The 16,028-nt window shown below is 50.6% G+C and overlaps 5 protein-coding genes across 5 annotated transcripts, besides 1 other annotated feature; 2 read left to right on the forward strand and 3 right to left on the reverse strand.

Annotated features, from left to right (window-relative positions):
• Positions 1 to 124: 124 nt before the first annotated feature.
• Positions 125 to 649, reverse strand: SCP_0213540 (hypothetical protein; the record flags this gene model as incomplete). Its single annotated transcript, XM_027755263.1, has 1 exon — positions 125 to 649. One exon carries the CDS (start codon positions 647 to 649, stop codon positions 125 to 127), a length of 525 nt encoding a protein of 174 aa, XP_027611064.1.
• A 187-nt stretch (positions 650 to 836) lies between these two features.
• On the reverse strand, positions 837 to 1,224 carry SCP_0213550 (hypothetical protein; the record flags this gene model as incomplete). The annotated part of the gene is made up of 2 exons (XM_027755264.1): positions 837 to 1,055; positions 1,117 to 1,224. The coding sequence occupies 2 exons, from the start codon at positions 1,222 to 1,224 to the stop codon at positions 837 to 839; spliced, it is 327 nt and encodes a 108-aa protein (XP_027611065.1).
• Positions 1,225 to 2,139: 915 nt separating this feature from the next.
• On the reverse strand, positions 2,140 to 2,969 carry SCP_0213560 (hypothetical protein; the record flags this gene model as incomplete). Its single annotated transcript, XM_027755265.1, has 4 exons — positions 2,140 to 2,268; positions 2,326 to 2,588; positions 2,647 to 2,753; positions 2,803 to 2,969. 4 exons carry the CDS (start codon positions 2,967 to 2,969, stop codon positions 2,140 to 2,142), a joined length of 666 nt encoding a protein of 221 aa, XP_027611066.1.
• A 1,786-nt stretch (positions 2,970 to 4,755) lies between these two features.
• Positions 4,756 to 9,100, forward strand: SCP_0213570 (hypothetical protein; the record flags this gene model as incomplete). Its single annotated transcript, XM_027755266.1, has 2 exons — positions 4,756 to 6,037; positions 6,783 to 9,100. 2 exons carry the CDS (start codon positions 4,756 to 4,758, stop codon positions 9,098 to 9,100), a joined length of 3,600 nt encoding a protein of 1,199 aa, XP_027611067.1.
• A 2,207-nt stretch (positions 9,101 to 11,307) lies between these two features.
• Positions 11,308 to 11,385: a sequence feature (amino acid sequence was deduced to be 'Pseudo' by tRNAscan analysis;~tRNA-OTHER).
• Positions 11,386 to 13,853: 2,468 nt separating this feature from the next.
• SCP_0213590 (Benzoate 4-monooxygenase) lies at positions 13,854 to 15,888 on the forward strand (the record flags this gene model as incomplete). Its single annotated transcript, XM_027755267.1, has 8 exons — positions 13,854 to 14,079; positions 14,144 to 14,521; positions 14,583 to 14,612; positions 14,670 to 15,144; positions 15,210 to 15,428; positions 15,482 to 15,604; positions 15,666 to 15,762; positions 15,817 to 15,888. 8 exons carry the CDS (start codon positions 13,854 to 13,856, stop codon positions 15,886 to 15,888), a joined length of 1,620 nt encoding a protein of 539 aa, XP_027611068.1.
• Between the last annotated feature and the right edge of the window lie 140 nt (positions 15,889 to 16,028).

The following is a 16,028-nucleotide window of genomic DNA, read 5'->3' on the forward strand; positions in this document are numbered from 1 at the left end:
GTTTCATATCTCTTGTATACTTCATTTCCCGTCCTGCCAGCATTTCGGTGGACATCGACGAGACGAGTTCATTGGAGTCAATATATCTGTATGAACATCCAAATATTCATGATTCAGGATACCTTTAAATATGCCCAGGAAGTAAGTTCGTGAATACATCAGCCGCCCACTTCTGCACCTCCCTCTTCGTAACGTGGAACACATGCTTGACCGAGATCTCTACGACCTCGCGAGTCAGCGTCCTCGAGTCAGGGAGTGCAACGGGCACCACCCCACCCAATTGTGTGCGGCCTTCCTGTGAACGTCGGATGTCAGCAGACCTGCCGAGGCGAGCTCGGAGCTGCTCCAGGTACAGCTCGCGGGCAACACAGATATCCTTGCTGATACCGATGGCGTTCTTCATCAGGGCTATGCGCTCCTGGTCTAGATGGTGGATTGTCTGCAGCTCGCAGTGCAGCCTCGGGATGACAGGGCTGCGGCTCTCGCCGTACTGCCAGGCGTCGTGGAGACGCAGGTCGACGGATACTGTCCTTTGGTGTCCTTGAAGCAGTACTTTGGAGTGGTCACACACACCGCTGAACCAGTTTTCCGGCGAGGACGGCCACGTATAGGGCTCGCGGGCACTCGAGGTATTACTTCTCCAACCCATACGATCTCTAAGCGCTTCTCCAAGTCTTCTGGATTCGGTAGCATTCCGGGTTGCAAGATTAAGTCGAAGTACCTCGTTCCACGAAAAATGAAATCTGTCGCAACGCCAAAGTAGCGTTCAAGACCCGCGACACAGCGGCACAGGCAGAGAAGTAGATTTTTGCCCGGAGGACAGTTGGAGAGCTGCTTCACCCATACCGGACTCCGGAAGTACCTGTCGCAAGGTAATCCTTGCGTTCCTCATCTGTCTCAAAGTTCTCCGTACGGATGCGCTGTGCCAGGTCGAAGGCCGATTGGAAATCACGCTCCAGCGCCTTGAGAGTGTCCCCGCCAAACGATTTATCGGCGACTTGCTGGATTGGCTTGGAGGACTCTCTTCCATAATCCGTGTGGGCCCAAATGTTCTTCTAAAACCCAGTCATCAATCAAGTCATCTATCCGCTGCAGGGTCTCGTCCGGTTCTGGTACCCGATTCCGAGAGGGCATGTCCAGAATGTGATCAATCTTGCGAACGATCCGCCCCCATGCCGTTTCGACGTTCAAGCGCAGAAACTGCGAGACAGCGCGCTCGCACATATCATTACTGGGTATACTATCCTTCAGGGAGACGGCTTGACAACTTCCGATATGAACCGTTGGACCACAAGACGATCTTCTGCAGCAGGTACTCGATCGCTTGCAATGTGCATGGTGAGCATGCCGGGGAGAACAGAAAGCGCAGCAACAAAACAATCTCCATCGTTGGCGTGCACGAAGCACTGGGCAATCCAGGCTAGCACATTTTGCAGTGAGGTCCTTTGGGGAACCTCGCGACTCTGCCCTGAATAACGGTAGAACCTGTATGGTGCGCAGCTTGATAACACACTCTGACTTGTTGTTGGTATCGTTTTCGACAAATGGGAATTCTTTCGCATTCACAACATAGTCGGGTTTGCTTCCTCTCGGAGGGTATACGGAGTCATTTGATTCCTGTTGAACGTAATAAAGCTGTCCAGTATAATTAAACATAGCGCTTACCGGCAATATGACAGTCGGTCGTTCGTTTTGAGAGTTGGATAATCTTCAGCGAAAAACTTGGTAATGAAGTGTCGGATAGAATTGGTTTTCATCGGTGATATTCATTGCGTTATGAGAAACTGCAGCCGAAAGGAAAGAATCTTACTTGGTCCGCTGACTCGCTGATCAACGTGACATTCGCGCTGTGAAGTGTGACGATCGCGGATCGTGACATTTCATTTCGAGAAGAAAACAACTGCAAGCGGACACGACAATGAGTCTCGAAAATGATCAAACCTGTCTTCTACGCATAGTATATACTCGAAAAGATAATGTGAATGGCGAATTATTGAGTTATTCTCATAGTAGTATACCTGCTGCAACTCGAAGTTAGATCAAAAACCATTGAAAAGCGGGCATACGAACTCCAAGAGGGTGAAAGACTTCAGGCCAATATCGCATATGTGAGTTCTTCGGTAGGTCCACGGGATCGGACTATCCCAAGTGCACGTCAATCTCCTCCAGTTTTTCCTTCTTGGCTTTCTTGCCTCGGGCCCCAGTGACTGTCCGTTTCTTCTTACGTAGTTTGCGCTCTAGCTGCTTCGTGAGAGAACGAATTTGTTCCTTTGACGGTACGAAAGTTGTCGGTAAGCTCGTGATGCAAGACGGGACTGAACTCACCGCTATGGTTGCCACATCGAGGTCGTCGCCAGTGTCGTCAGTCCCGTCTGCGTCCAGAGCGTCAACGTCTATGGTAGGCTTAACGTCCACTGACGTAGACGAATTGATACGTCGTTTCTTCGAAGGTGGGCCATCGAGTACGACTACGTCTGAGTCCGATTCGTAGGTTTCAGCCGTGTCTGCCGAAGGATGAGATCCCGAACTAGAAGGCTCATCGTGGATGTCAGCTCTGTCCACGATAATGCCCCGTGCCCGCAATAATTCTGCAACGGAAAACAATCTGAATGCCAAGAACTCGTAATCAGCACGCTGCGTCATTACCTCTGGGCCTGTATCGTAACCTAAATGTGGCATAGGGTTGGCTCTGTGGATCAATCCAAGTTGGCTTATAATATTGACGCTTCTCTATTTTAGTGGCTTCTCCATACCTGATGTGGGATTCACTGCAGTACGCAAGCAGTATATGAAGTCACATACGAGACATGATGAGTGCCTGCTTTCTTGCATCGCTCATGAACAGGTCCACGTTCTGTCGGTGTATTCGGCGCTATGGGCTTCCCTGTGGGCTTCTCTTTGTTGACACGGAAGATACGAACTTCAATTGTGCCCAAGTCGAGCAGGGCTGGATCTTCAGGGTTTACCATTTCATCGTCTGCGTCGACGGGACTTAGATGTTGCATGTTACCGGAGAGCATTAAAACGCACGCCTACCTGTGACAGTCACTGTGTTTTCGCCGTTCTAGTAGGGGGTCTGCTACGAATAGGCTACGCCAGATAGAATACATAGTTTGATGGGTAGCCGAAGTCGCAATGTGAAGATAGGCGGAGTAGGGCAGATAGCAAACATAGCTGTGACCCCCACTGCTATGTCATAAATCTTGATGTGAAAGATGTGTGCTAGCCCACATAGCTTATGCATCGCATTTGGTGCACGATCTCACTTATCTACGACCATCTGCTACGTGAGCTATACTACATCACTGTGCTCCTTTCTATACAGGCTTTCTGGTGTACCTTGCACCAGCTACATTGGCTATTCCACGTAGCGATTTCAAGCTTGACGTACATATAACTAGTGCTAAGTTCAGGCCTCCATCGGCCCAAGCGCATCATCGTGTCCAAGGTCAAGTTCACCTGGCGTACACTACGTGCTGGTTCCGCGCCCTTCCATCCACAGATTCACTGGCCCGTTGACCGCTGTCTAAACATATTTCTGGCGTGCCGTCGCCGTCACCTTAAGAGCGAGGAGTGCTGCGTTGCCTTCTATCTCCATGACATGGTCTCTGCATGCTCTTGGTCTCTCGGGTCATGGCTGAACATGCGATGTGCTCTACAATTCTTGTGTTTGTCCAAAGTTGGGATGCTCCATTGACACCTCTCGTGACAGGTATGTGAGAAACAGACTGCGTCGCAAACCCCATCGGAAGATCGACATGCAAAGTCTATTCTGTTGCAGGTGTGATTAGGTATGCAGTAGGGGATGTGAGCGCATCAGGAGTATCTACTATTAGTATATAATGGAATAGACGGGTGTTGTTGATGGTAGCCATGGAGCATCGCCAATATAGCTGAAGTTTGATATTTCTTGTAGCCTAGAAAGTGTATGCTGTAGCTTCTAGACTGCTAGTGACTACGTGCTGCGCGGCATAGCCAACGTATCACCTTGTTCACTACAGGGGATCGCACAGTGAAAGATACACTTGAAGCTTGGTAACCCAGCTTGGGGGTTGATATGCAGAACTATGCGGCGTAGCCCAGGTCCTAGTTATACCACGTATCCATGGGGGTATCTTGCACCCAGACATAAGGGCAAAAACGCAGTGAGTAAGCGTGGTGAAATTATACGGTCTCAAAGTAGTGTCGTCGACAAGGAAGCCTGTCGAGATTCGCTGCTTTTGTGGATCAACGAACGGCTTATACGCACATTCGCCATCGACGAAGCATCTAGCAACGACCACAGCATCGAGGTTGTTCTTCACAACAATAGAAAATGTCTGCAAGAACGGCTGTTGCATAAGTCTGCATGAAGAGACACTAGATGATACGCATACTTTTCCGGCCTCACTTGGAACATAACAACTAATTGACTTCTTGTTGGAAAGTAGCGCCCAAATTTCTGGAGCTCCAGAAATTGGGGAGCGCCCAAGGGTAGACAAGCCGAGGGCATGATTACAAAGAAAGACAAAGAAGGAAATTTGCTTATATAAAGTGGAGCGTCTAGAACTGTATATATACAGAAATCTATTTTAGGACGCGCAATCACGCGCCCCGACGCATCTTGACCCGCCATCACTACCTTCCTATTTGGGAACTAAGGCGCGATTTCTAACAGGTTATGAGCCCCGGCTCTAGCCAATAAATACTTGGATAACAACAGCCCCTATTGTGGCTACAAAAATTGTTACCCCCTTACTAGTACGAGAACAAATAATGTCGACCAGTGCTGATAATACGAGCAATAGCAATGCTTACTGGATCCCGCTCCTGAAGGAAGACAATTGGCTCCCGTGGAAGCGCCGCGTCGAGGCCATCCTTAATGATAAGGGTCTCCAGGAGTATGTGACCGGAAAGACACCAAAGCCGCAGCCGAGTAATGACCCGGCCAATAGGGCAGCGAGAGAGGCGGAGATTAGCGCCTGGGGAGAGAAGGACCTCAAGGCCCAGAACATAGTTGTGCTATCGCTGGGAGATTCCCAGATGGTGCACATCGCTGGAGCCGAGACGGCACGGGCCATGTGGGAGCAGCTTCGCACAGTCAAGAAACAGCGTGGACAGCATGGAATTCTCGTGCTGTGCCGGCGTTTTTACCGGATGCAAGCCAAGGAAGAAGATAATATCTCCAGTCACATTACACAGCTACGACAGATCCAGGAACAACTCCACCTAATGGGGAAGGTTGTTTCTGATGAGGATTTCCGGCTCATTCTGGCTACCTCATTACCGGAGAGCTGGGACTCTTTCCTCAGCTCTTACTTTGGCGCCGTGGGCGGCAATGTTGGCGCCGAAGGTGCTGACAACGTGCGCCCTCAGCTTACATCACAAGAATTAATTGCCATCATTCTTGATGAAAATAGGCGAAGGCATGAGCGTGGCGAGCGCGGTCAATCCTCGGACCAAGCCATGGTTGCCAAAGGAAAGAAGCGCCCCTTTGGGGAATACAAAAAATGTTCGATCTGCGGAAAGCCGGGACATCTTGGTAACGAGTGTCAGCACCGCGACAAGGTCAAATGTATGAATTGCGGAAAATTCGGGCATAAGGCCACGGATTGTTGGGCTAAAGGCGGCAGCAAAGCCGGACAGGGCCCGCTGATGAAACGGCAAAAGACGGAACGTGCTTATGAAGCGCACGAGGTCGAATCGAAAGAGGATGAGGCAAAAATAGCCTACAATAATGATAGCGACACTGTATCTCTCGGATCTGATGGCGAAATCGCTTCTTTCTATGAGTGGTTTGCCGACTCCGGGACAACTTCGCACATTACAAATTGTCGTGAAGTCTTCGCGACCTATCAGGCGCTCGAAGATCACGCGATCACGGGCATCAGACTGCAACCAACGCAGGCATTGGGCCGCGGTACGGTCGATGTCGAAAGTAAAGTAGGAGACCGAAAAGTGAAATTCCGTCTCCACAGTGTACTGTATGCGCTGACAGCACCCAATAGCCTCCTCTCCATCACGCGTTTGGACGATGCGGGAGGAAGAGTACTTATGGGTAATAGTCGTGCAATACTAATAGATAAAAATAAACACACTCTTGCTATAGGCAAGAAAAATGGACGACTATATTCATTGAAATTGCGTCCAATAGTTCCACAACCTGCGCGAACCTATACTGCTAAGGAATACGGCCCGCATACCTGGGAAGAGTGGCACAAGATCTATGGCCATATCGGGAAACCAGCGCTTACGCGATTATATCGCGAAGGGCTTGTTGATGGCCTAGAAATCTCGCCAAGCCCAGATGAAATTAATTGCGAGGCGTGCATCCAAGCAAAGGCAATGCGGAAGCCATTTCCCAAAGAGACAGACGAATGCAGCAAGGTACCCGGAGAATTAACACACATGGATGTGTGGGGACCTGTGCAGACAGCCGCTCTACAAGGGTGGAAATATTTTATTACATTTACCGATGATTACAGTCGTCGAAGTACAGTACTATTTATGAGGCATAAAGATGAAGTAACTGAAAAGGTAAAGAATTATATTACCTATATCGAGCGCAAGTTTGGAAATAAACCCTTGCGACTCAGGCTCGACAACGGTCGAGAATATATGAACACCGAATTAATTAACTGGTGTCAAATGAAAGGGATCGAGATGGGTCCGACTGCGCCGTACTCACCATCCCAGAACGGAGTCTCTGAGAGATTGAATCGCACACTGCTTGGACTAGCGCGCGATGATCTATGCGAGAGATCTACCTCGTTATCTTTGGGCTGAAGCGATTGCTCACGCAGTCTATATTAAAAATAGATCGCCTACCCAGGCATTAAATGGGGCAACTCCCGAAGAAAAATGGAATGGGATGAAACCAAATATCTCGTACCTACAAGAATTCGGTTCCCCCGTATGGGTCCTCACGGAGGACGCAACACTATCAAAGCTAGCGCCTCGTGCCAACAAGTATATTTTTGTTGGATACATGGACGGACCCAAAGCCATCAAATATTATGATGCGCATACGCGCCAGATTAAAATCTCGCGTAATTTCCAATTTTCTTCGAATTTCCCGGACCATTTGCCCGGCAACGCGCCTCACGTGCCACAAGAGCAAATAGGATCCGACGTACCTATCCTCATAGCACAGTGTGAGGGGGAGCAAAATATATTTCCGGGCACTTTACCTAGCAATGTGTCAGATGTGCCGCATGCGGAAAGAAGACCCGAAGTCCCAAACCTCACAACGACCGCAGACGTGCGGCGCGAGGGGGAGTTAGGAACTTCCGCGCCACAGTCACCTGCCAAAAATTCGCGAAAGTGCAAACAGGATGATGATCCTGATCAACGCGAGGAAAGCGGGACGGATGCACCAAGCCAGCTCAGACGAACCAGAAGAAAGACAGTTCGGCATGATTACCGTCTAATGCACGACCCAGAGGCAGACGAAGATCTGGATAATGATCCAGATAAATCAAATGCCGAATTAGTCTATATTGCGATGAGCACCCACGGAAATGCAGATGCAGACGAGCCAAAGACGCTCAGTGATGCCAAGAGATCACTCAAGTGGCCCAAATGGGAACAGGCAGTCCAGACGGAACTCAATCAACTACAGGGTATGGAGACTTGGGAGTTAGTGGAACCTCCCAAAGATCGAAAACCCGTAGGAAATAAATGGGTTCTAGTTAAGAAAACAAACAAAGAGGGTGAAATAATCAAATACAAAGCCCGCCTGGTTGTGAAGGGATATTCTCAAATCCCAGGCATGGACTATACCGAGACGTTCATGCCCGTAGTCCACCTCGAAACCATTCGAGCTATCCTCGGGCTAGCCGCAATCTTAGATTGGGAGATCGGACAGATGGACGTGAAAGGCGCCTATCTCAATGGAACTCTCAAAGAAGAAGTGTATATGCGGCAACCCAAAGGATACAGCGATGGAACATACCACGTATGTAAATTAAAGAAAACCCTCTACGGGCTAAAGCAGTCTGGCCGAGAATGGAATATCGTGCTGAACCGCAAGTTACTAGACGCGGGATTCAAGCGCCTATTCTCGGATCCATGTGCATACATTTGGATCAAAGGTGATAAGATAGAAATCGTCACCGTTTGGGTAGACGACCTATTAATATTCACCAATGATTGCGCACTGATGGACCAATTGAAGAGGGAACTCCGAAATATGTTCGAAGTTACCGACCTTGGCGAACCCCGAAAAATTGTGGGGATAGAAATTGAGAGAGACCGTTCAAAGCGGACAATCAAAATCTCTCAGACAAAATATATTGAGTCTATCCTACACAAGAATGGGCTTACGAACGCCAACACGGTCGGGATGCCTCTTGATCCAAATACAGTGCTTGAAAAAGAAGAACCCGAAACTGATGATGAATGCGACCGAGACAACGGATATGCATTGCTCATCGGATCACTGATGTACGTGGCAATTGCCACAAGACCAGACATTGCTCACGCCGTGCAACGGCTTAGCTCATTTACTGCCAATCCCGGAATGGCTCATTGGACTGCTGCTAAACGCATCCTCCACTATCTATCCGGAATGCGAGAACTTGGAATAATCTACGGGCCAATTGCAGATGTCAAGCCCGAAGATCAATCCATATTTGTGGGCTACTCAGATACAGACTATGTGAACGATATCCGAGATCGCAAATCAATCTCGGGATATTTATTTAAATTAGGAAATGGCACGATCACGTGGAGCTCAAAGAAGCAAACCACGGTCGCGTCATCCACCACGGAAGCCGAATACATGGCATCCGCCGAAGCGGCAAAAGAAGTCGTGTGGCTCCGAACACTATTCAAAGAAATAGGTTTCGAGCAACAAGATCCTACAATTTTATTCGAGGATAATACAGCGGCGATCTCAATCGCACGTGATCCCCAATTCCACGCGAAATCAAAACATTTTGATGTAAAGCATCATTATGTGCGCGAAAAATTGAGGGATAAATATATTGATATCCACTACTGTCCCACGGAGGACATGATAGCGGATATCCTAACAAAATCACTCCCTAAGCCGAGGCACGAGAAGCTCACAAAGAAGCTCGGAATGCCCATCGGCTTGAGGGGGAGTGTTGGAAAGTAGCGCCCAAATTTCTGGAGCTCCAGAAATTGGGGAGCGCCCAAGGGTAGACAAGCCGAGGGCATGATTACAAAGAAAGACAAAGAAGGAAATTTGCTTATATAAAGTGGAGCGTCTAGAACTGTATATATACAGAAATCTATTTTAGGATGCGCAATCACGCGCCCCGACGCATCTTGACCCGCCATCACTACCTTCCTATTTGGGAACTAAGGCGCGATTTCTAACACTTCTCATCGTCGACGTTCACGGAAAATTCCTCCAAATTCTGGCCTTCACAGACAAGATGAACGCTGAAACCTCGGAGTTCAAGCATAGAGTTGCTGTAGGTATTGTACTTGAAGTTGCGACCGCGTATGCAGAACGTGCCAAGGTGATCAAGTTGAAACAAAAGTCACGGTCTCACGTGAATTCAAGTCACGTCGCGTCATACGGCTTTCATCGAGTCCAACTGGATTCGTTCTCTTCCGTGTCGCCTCCCGCATCCGCAAGTGCTTACTTCTGTGTTTCACTTCTCCCGGATGCACTCCGCAATGCCAGGTGCAGTCCTGCAGTGAACACCACATACGGCGCCCGATCTCCTTGTAGATCCTCCTCACTAAAGTGTATTTTCCCTTCGCGTCCTGCTCCACGTCGTGCTCTGCCTCCGGCGCACCCTTCCTCCGGTGATGTAGAAGCCGAGGTTCCGAGATAGCACACCCAGCGCAGAAAGCGGCGAGGCTCGCTGTGAGATTTGGCGGGAGGTGGACTGGGGGGGGAATGTATGGCGTTGTTGGTGCTGGCTGGCTGGACATGGAGTGAAACGAGGTTCTTCTGGTGAGAGCTCTATGTGCTTCTGCGGGTGGAGACCTGATGTTGATGCAGCGTGCGCCCGTCCTTGCGAGGCCCGTCTCTTGCGCTCGCGTACCTTCCGGATCAGCTGTCGCCGTTAGTGTTCACTCCTTCCTCCCAGTCAACAAGATATCCTTGAGTACCCCACCTGAAGCAATATGTTTTCGCGCCTCCTGACGTTTCCTTCGTGCGACACTTCCAATGCCTGCTTGTACCAGCAGGACAGCTGGGGTCTGGTCTCCCTACCAGAATACAGAATATACCTACAGGACGAGTCGGTGAATCTCATATAGTCACACCCAGCTGCGAATTCCGGACTCCACAAATGGGTCACAGTCTCTGTACCAGAACATATAATATGTATGCTGGTAAGGTAGATTCGGTGTGTCCTCGCGTACCCTCGTCCCAACTTTCCGCTGCGGATTCCAAAATTTAAATTCTGCGACAGTGCCGTAATTGCTCGCTCGAGGCCGGATGAATGATAGGTGTACGGACGAGTCTTCCGCAACTGATCTTGCTATGTGTCCCCAGGTCGCAGGGAAACTGCGACTGCACCGCCCTCGTACAATCCCTGACCCTCGCGGCACCGTTGGACAGATGGTCACCAGATGCCCTTAACTGACCTGTAGACCGAATGACGGGGTTGAGCAAGGAAGTCCGAACGAACCTGGGCCTTATGAGTCGAGTACGCAGCTTTCACTTTTTCAAACTTGGGGAATGTACAGTTGTCCATTGGTTGATGTTGAGCCCTTGCTGTCCATCTCTCCGACGGTGCCATCGGAGGAACCTCGTCCTGTGATCTACGGGAAAAAAAACAGTGCACCGTGGGTCTCACGTCTACTCACAGTTTACAGCCTCTCTGATTCTATAACTCCAGTTTACGGTCCCTCTGCCATCTCCTTCCTTATTGTATTTCCCTCTGATGATTGTGATGTACAGTACGTTTTACTTCGCGATTTCTGTCCATGTGGGTATGGAATCATCACGTTGATGCAATGAGCTCGATCTATCGCCTCCTCACATTAGTGCATCGTCAATATCGTGCGTAAAGAGCAGCAGCGAGTCATGATTGCCCCGAAATTCGGAGATCCGACATGGCTGGGAGATACCGTAGAAAAGTCCGAGCACAAAACCAGCACTGGCAGACCCCGAAGGACGCGCTAGGGTCAATCAGTTGTAGTTCGCAACAAGGGATGGGCGATGCGTCGAAGTGATGTCACCAAGCTGCACTGAATGCCAACGGCCAGGCGGACACTCTGAAGTATCTAATATCTAATATCTACACGATCTTCGGGCCAAGTGTCTCATTAGTAGTTGTCTGGTGCTAGTAAAAGTCGAAAAGTCGAAATAATAGTATGGGAACCCCGTAAACTAGCGAATCCTGTTTCGCTCAGATGGAAGAGCGCGTCATACTATAAGAGTTGACGAGGTCAGTCGTTCGAGTCGTCTGACAGGAATCTTGGAGTCTTGATAATATTTTGTACCAGACGTCGAGCACTGACGTGTAATGCGTCGTTCACCGACGACCAGCTTTCGTTATTGCTCTTTTTGCCACGGTGTGGAATCGCACAAAAAGTGGGGGCGGCAACGATCTTAAGGGAGCCGATTGGAACAGATTGGAACACGATGATCTGAGATGGTTGATCTGGGTAACGACGCGCGCACACCTCCTCGCGTCCTCCTCCACACATGCTCATCCAACTGGATCCGTTTTCCTCTCCTGTGTCGCCTCCGCATCCGCAAGTGCTTACTAGCTACACTTCCGCATTTCACTTCTCCCATGCGGCGCCTGATCTCCTTGTAGATCCTCCTCACTAGAGTGTATTTTCCCTTCGCGTCCTGCTCCACGTCGTGCTCTGCCTCCGGCGCACCCTCCCTCCGGTGATGTAGAAGCCGAGGTTCCGAGATAGCACACCCAGCGCAGAAGGCGGCGAGGCTCGCTGTGAGGTTCGGCGGGAGGTGGACTGGGGAGGGGGATATATGGCGTTGTTGGCGCTAGCTGGCTGGACACGGAGTGAAACGAGGTTCTTCTGGTGAGAGCTCTACGTGCTTCTGCAGGTGGAGACCTGGTGTTGACGCTGCGCCCATCCGTTCGCGTGACCCATTTCTTGCGATAGCATGCCCTTCGGAGAACGCTGCGAGGCTCCGGGACGCGGTGGACTGGGAGGGCGGCAGAGGGGGATCTACAGCGTTATCCGCACTGGCTGCTGGTTTCTGCCCGGACTTGTTCTTCCCAACTTGCGTGGTTCTGCCCGAACTTACAATGTCAGGCAGGCTCCCCATGCGATCAACCGGGTGAGGAGAATATTCGACGTGGCATGCATAAGTCAGTCGTGGCTGATAATGATGCCAATAGGTGCGAACGAGTCGCCATCGACCGATCTTCCAGCAAAGATCATATCGATAGGCCCCTCCAAAAAATCCGTTCACAGTGCGGACTGCGCAATCAAACGGTCCGGAAGTTCAGGAGGATTGGCGCCACCGTGCCGCCAAGTCGCGCCGCCTAGACGCTCGCGTCCGCAATGTCCTTGATCCCGGCGAGATACGAAGGCTAATATCCAGCCTATCAGGAGCTCTTTTTTTCGCAGACCGCCCAAAGGCCGTCCGTGCACGGTTTTTTGACCAGGGGCCTAACGATTTGGTTGTCATGACAGTGCCCAGGTCCACTCACATCTACTCACAGTGGGAGTCTCTTGGCCATATTATTCCCTCTCGGACATCGTCCGATGAGTACTCATTAGACACTGGCGCACGTTCTGCTCTTCTCCGCAGGCACGGTCGCTCGTTTTTGTTTCTTGGCCTCCTGATTTCTGCTCCGTCCGTGTTATGTTTTATTTTTTTTCCGTTCGGTTTGTCGCCGATCGTGACCGTGCACCCATTTCCGGCCATTTCCAACATACAGACTACCCGATATATGCCACGTCGTCACCGTTCTATGGTTCATACTACGACTGCTGTTCAATTCGGCATACAGGCACCCAACTAACAATATATTGATGAAGACCGTTGGTGTTGAAGCTGTTGGTTTTCTGACATTCAAAGTAGTAGAAGAGACTGGTCTACTGAGAGGGTGCAGCACACTAGAAGAATGTGTTCCACTGGCTTTTTATGCTGTGATTTCCGGAATGTCCAGCTCGACCCGGTGAGTATAGACCGTTGATAGGACAGCACCGCTGATCGAAGTAATCCTAGGGAATTTGTATGGTTCCCGTTCCGCAGCTTATAACGCTTCGCGGATGATCTGCGAATTACTCACGATCGACATTGGCCTATACGAACGCACGAATGTCGAATGTCGCACGCTGTTCAATGCCTGCCAACGGTCATAGTGATGACCTCGCCCTGGAACGTGCTTTAAGGTTCATGGTGTGAATGCTTTCTTCTTTTTGCCATGGCTCATCGATATTGGATTCCAAGGTGATAACTCTTGGTGACATTATCGCCCATCGTTTATTGGAAAGGTCGTTGCAGACACAACAAGCCTCTGCCGGAGTCGCTTTTCATGTCAAGCTTACGGTGAAGTCTTCAGTACACCTTTAATCGCGTATACTGCTGCCCGTATCTGACGGTCGGATGAGGGCTGGATACGTCTTGATGCAAAATCCAGGAATCTCGCTTGCATGGACTTTTGAACTTGTCTACGCGGCGGGAGGCCTTCATACCTCCGCCGTCAGTGTCGTTTGACATTTACCAGATGACTCATGCCTTCTCTGAATGACAGTCTTCTTAGCCACGAAGTCTTCTGAGCCATGATTGTCCAGTGACTGTGAACGGATTTAAACTCCTGCGTGCGTTAGGCTTTGGCGTTATCAGGTATAAAAGCTGCACCTTGGCAGGACCCGTTGGCGATTGCCCCTCTCCCGGGATATCCACGTACTCTGTTTTGTCACGAAATTGGTAGCCTCTTGCCTACAATACTATGACTATGATCGAGGTACTTTTAAACCCCGCGGCACATCCGATTTCCTTCGTCTTTTGTCTTCTGCCCGTTGTTGTCCTGGCAGTGCACGTTGTACCGTATTTGGTCGATAAGCATGGTCTTCGCCAATACCACGGCCCTTTCTTTGCAAAATTTTCCGTTGGTTGGCTCTTCTGGGTGTCCAGCACATTCAGGAGGACCAACACTATCGACGAGGTGCACCATAAATATGGTATGCCTCTCTAACTTAGATGCAGAGTGGTTAGTTGAATGACCGATGCCAACTTGGACACTAGGACCTTTCGTCCGCATCGCGCCGAACCACATTTCGATTGTTTCTCCAGAAGCGTTCTCAGAGGTGTATGGCCACTCCGCCGGCACAACGAAGTCAGCTTTCTACGAGGCCTTTACGTCTTACCGTGCCATACGCGGCATATTCAACACGCCCTTCCGCACCGAACATGCTCGTAAGCGACGTGTCATGGCCCACATGTTTTCCCCGCAGAGCGTGCGCGCCTTCGAGGGCCCGATCAAGGTTCATCTACAAACTCTGTTGAACCAGTGGGACGTCATGTGCAACGGCGCGGTGCGCAAGGATGAAGTGAAGACTGGCACACTGGGGTCCAGCACATGGGAGGTGCGCGGCCGCTATGTCTGGTTTGATGCACAGTTTTGTGAGCGACGAATTATTCTGAACGAGATTCTGACCATCTGATGTTGTGTGTTGTGTGACAGGGTGCAATTTGTTCACGTTTGATGTCATTGGTACGAAATTCGTGCTGCATAGATACTTCAACGCAGGCTGATGTGACGGTCCCTCAGGTGAGCTCGCCTTCGGCTCTCCTTTTGGTATGCTTTTGCGTGGCCAGGACACCGCCAGGATAAGGAAGTCTCTCACAGCTGGAATTGCCTCCTATGCAGTCGACGAGTCCACCGCCCAGGAACCTGCGATTCAATATGAGGTCGAAGAAGTCGCTGCTATCGACGCGGTTAGTGCGCGCATGGAGATTTCTCCCATTCTCGGTGTGCTTCCCACGTGCGTGCGCGAGTTCGTGGAGCGCATGCCGCAGCACCGTCGTGGCCTGAAGGCGCAGGGCCAGCTGATCGGCCTGGCGGCGGAAGCTATCTCGCGGCGCCTTACCGCCGCCCGCCAGGCGGAAGATGCAGGGAAGATTTTTGATGATATGTTTGGGAAATTGTTGAACGGTCGAGACGAGAACGGAAACCCAATGACTGAGCGGGAGTTGACTGTGGAGGCCGTTGGGCTGCTAGTCGCAGGATCCGACACAACTTCCAGGTACGTCTACTTGTTGCAGCTATATTGTCCCGTTGAGCTCGCTTTGCTGATAACTTATTTTACAGCTCGCTGTCAACTATGATATTCCATGTTGCCCGCAACCAGAATGTGCAGAAGAGACTCCAGGCTGAGCTGGACGCTGTGGCGGGCACAGACCCGAGTATTCTGCCCTTTGTTGACGTCAAATCTTTGCCATACCTCGAGGCTGTCATCACGAGGGCCTCCGCGTTCTCTCCACGATTGGTTTTGGTCTCGGTCGTGTCGTTCCCGAAGGAGGCATCACGGTGTTCGGCCACACTTTTTCTGCAGGCACAGAGATCAGCGTGCCGTCATATAGCATGCATCACTCCGAGGAAATGTGGGGCGCGGACGTGGAGGAGTACCGTCCCGAGCGCTGGTTGGATGCTGAGAAACAAGGCGAGATGATGAAGGCGTTCAACCCGTTCTCCTTGGGACCCAGGTGACATCTTCGGCAGTGGTCTTTGCTTCGGCGGCTGTGTAAACTTATTGTCGTGTTCCAGGGCCTGCATCGGGCGCAGCGTCGCCATGCTGGAAATGAAGTTGCTCATCGCCGCCGTTTTCCGCCGCTATGATATTGTCCTGCAACCGGGCCAAGCGGTGAGTTTGGACTTCTGCTACGGCCTAAGCGTGCTGACAAGGGATCTTGTGCAGTTCGGAGTGCACGACAATTTCGTTCGCAAGCCGCATGAGTGTGTGGTTGGGATCAAGCGTAGAGAGATATGATCGCCCGAAAGATGCGCTTCCGAGGGTAAAATTGCAAGCGTCGGTGTGTTGTATAATTTTACTGTGAATTTGATCAAAGATCCGGAGGACGAGGGGTGGTTTAGTGTGTGAGCAGGCTGCAGGCAAGCTGGCAGCCTCTC

Source organism: Sparassis crispa (genome assembly GCF_003851025.1).
Source record: "Sparassis crispa DNA, contig_000001F, whole genome shotgun sequence".
In the NCBI taxonomy this organism is placed as follows: domain Eukaryota; kingdom Fungi; phylum Basidiomycota; class Agaricomycetes; order Polyporales; family Sparassidaceae; genus Sparassis; species Sparassis crispa.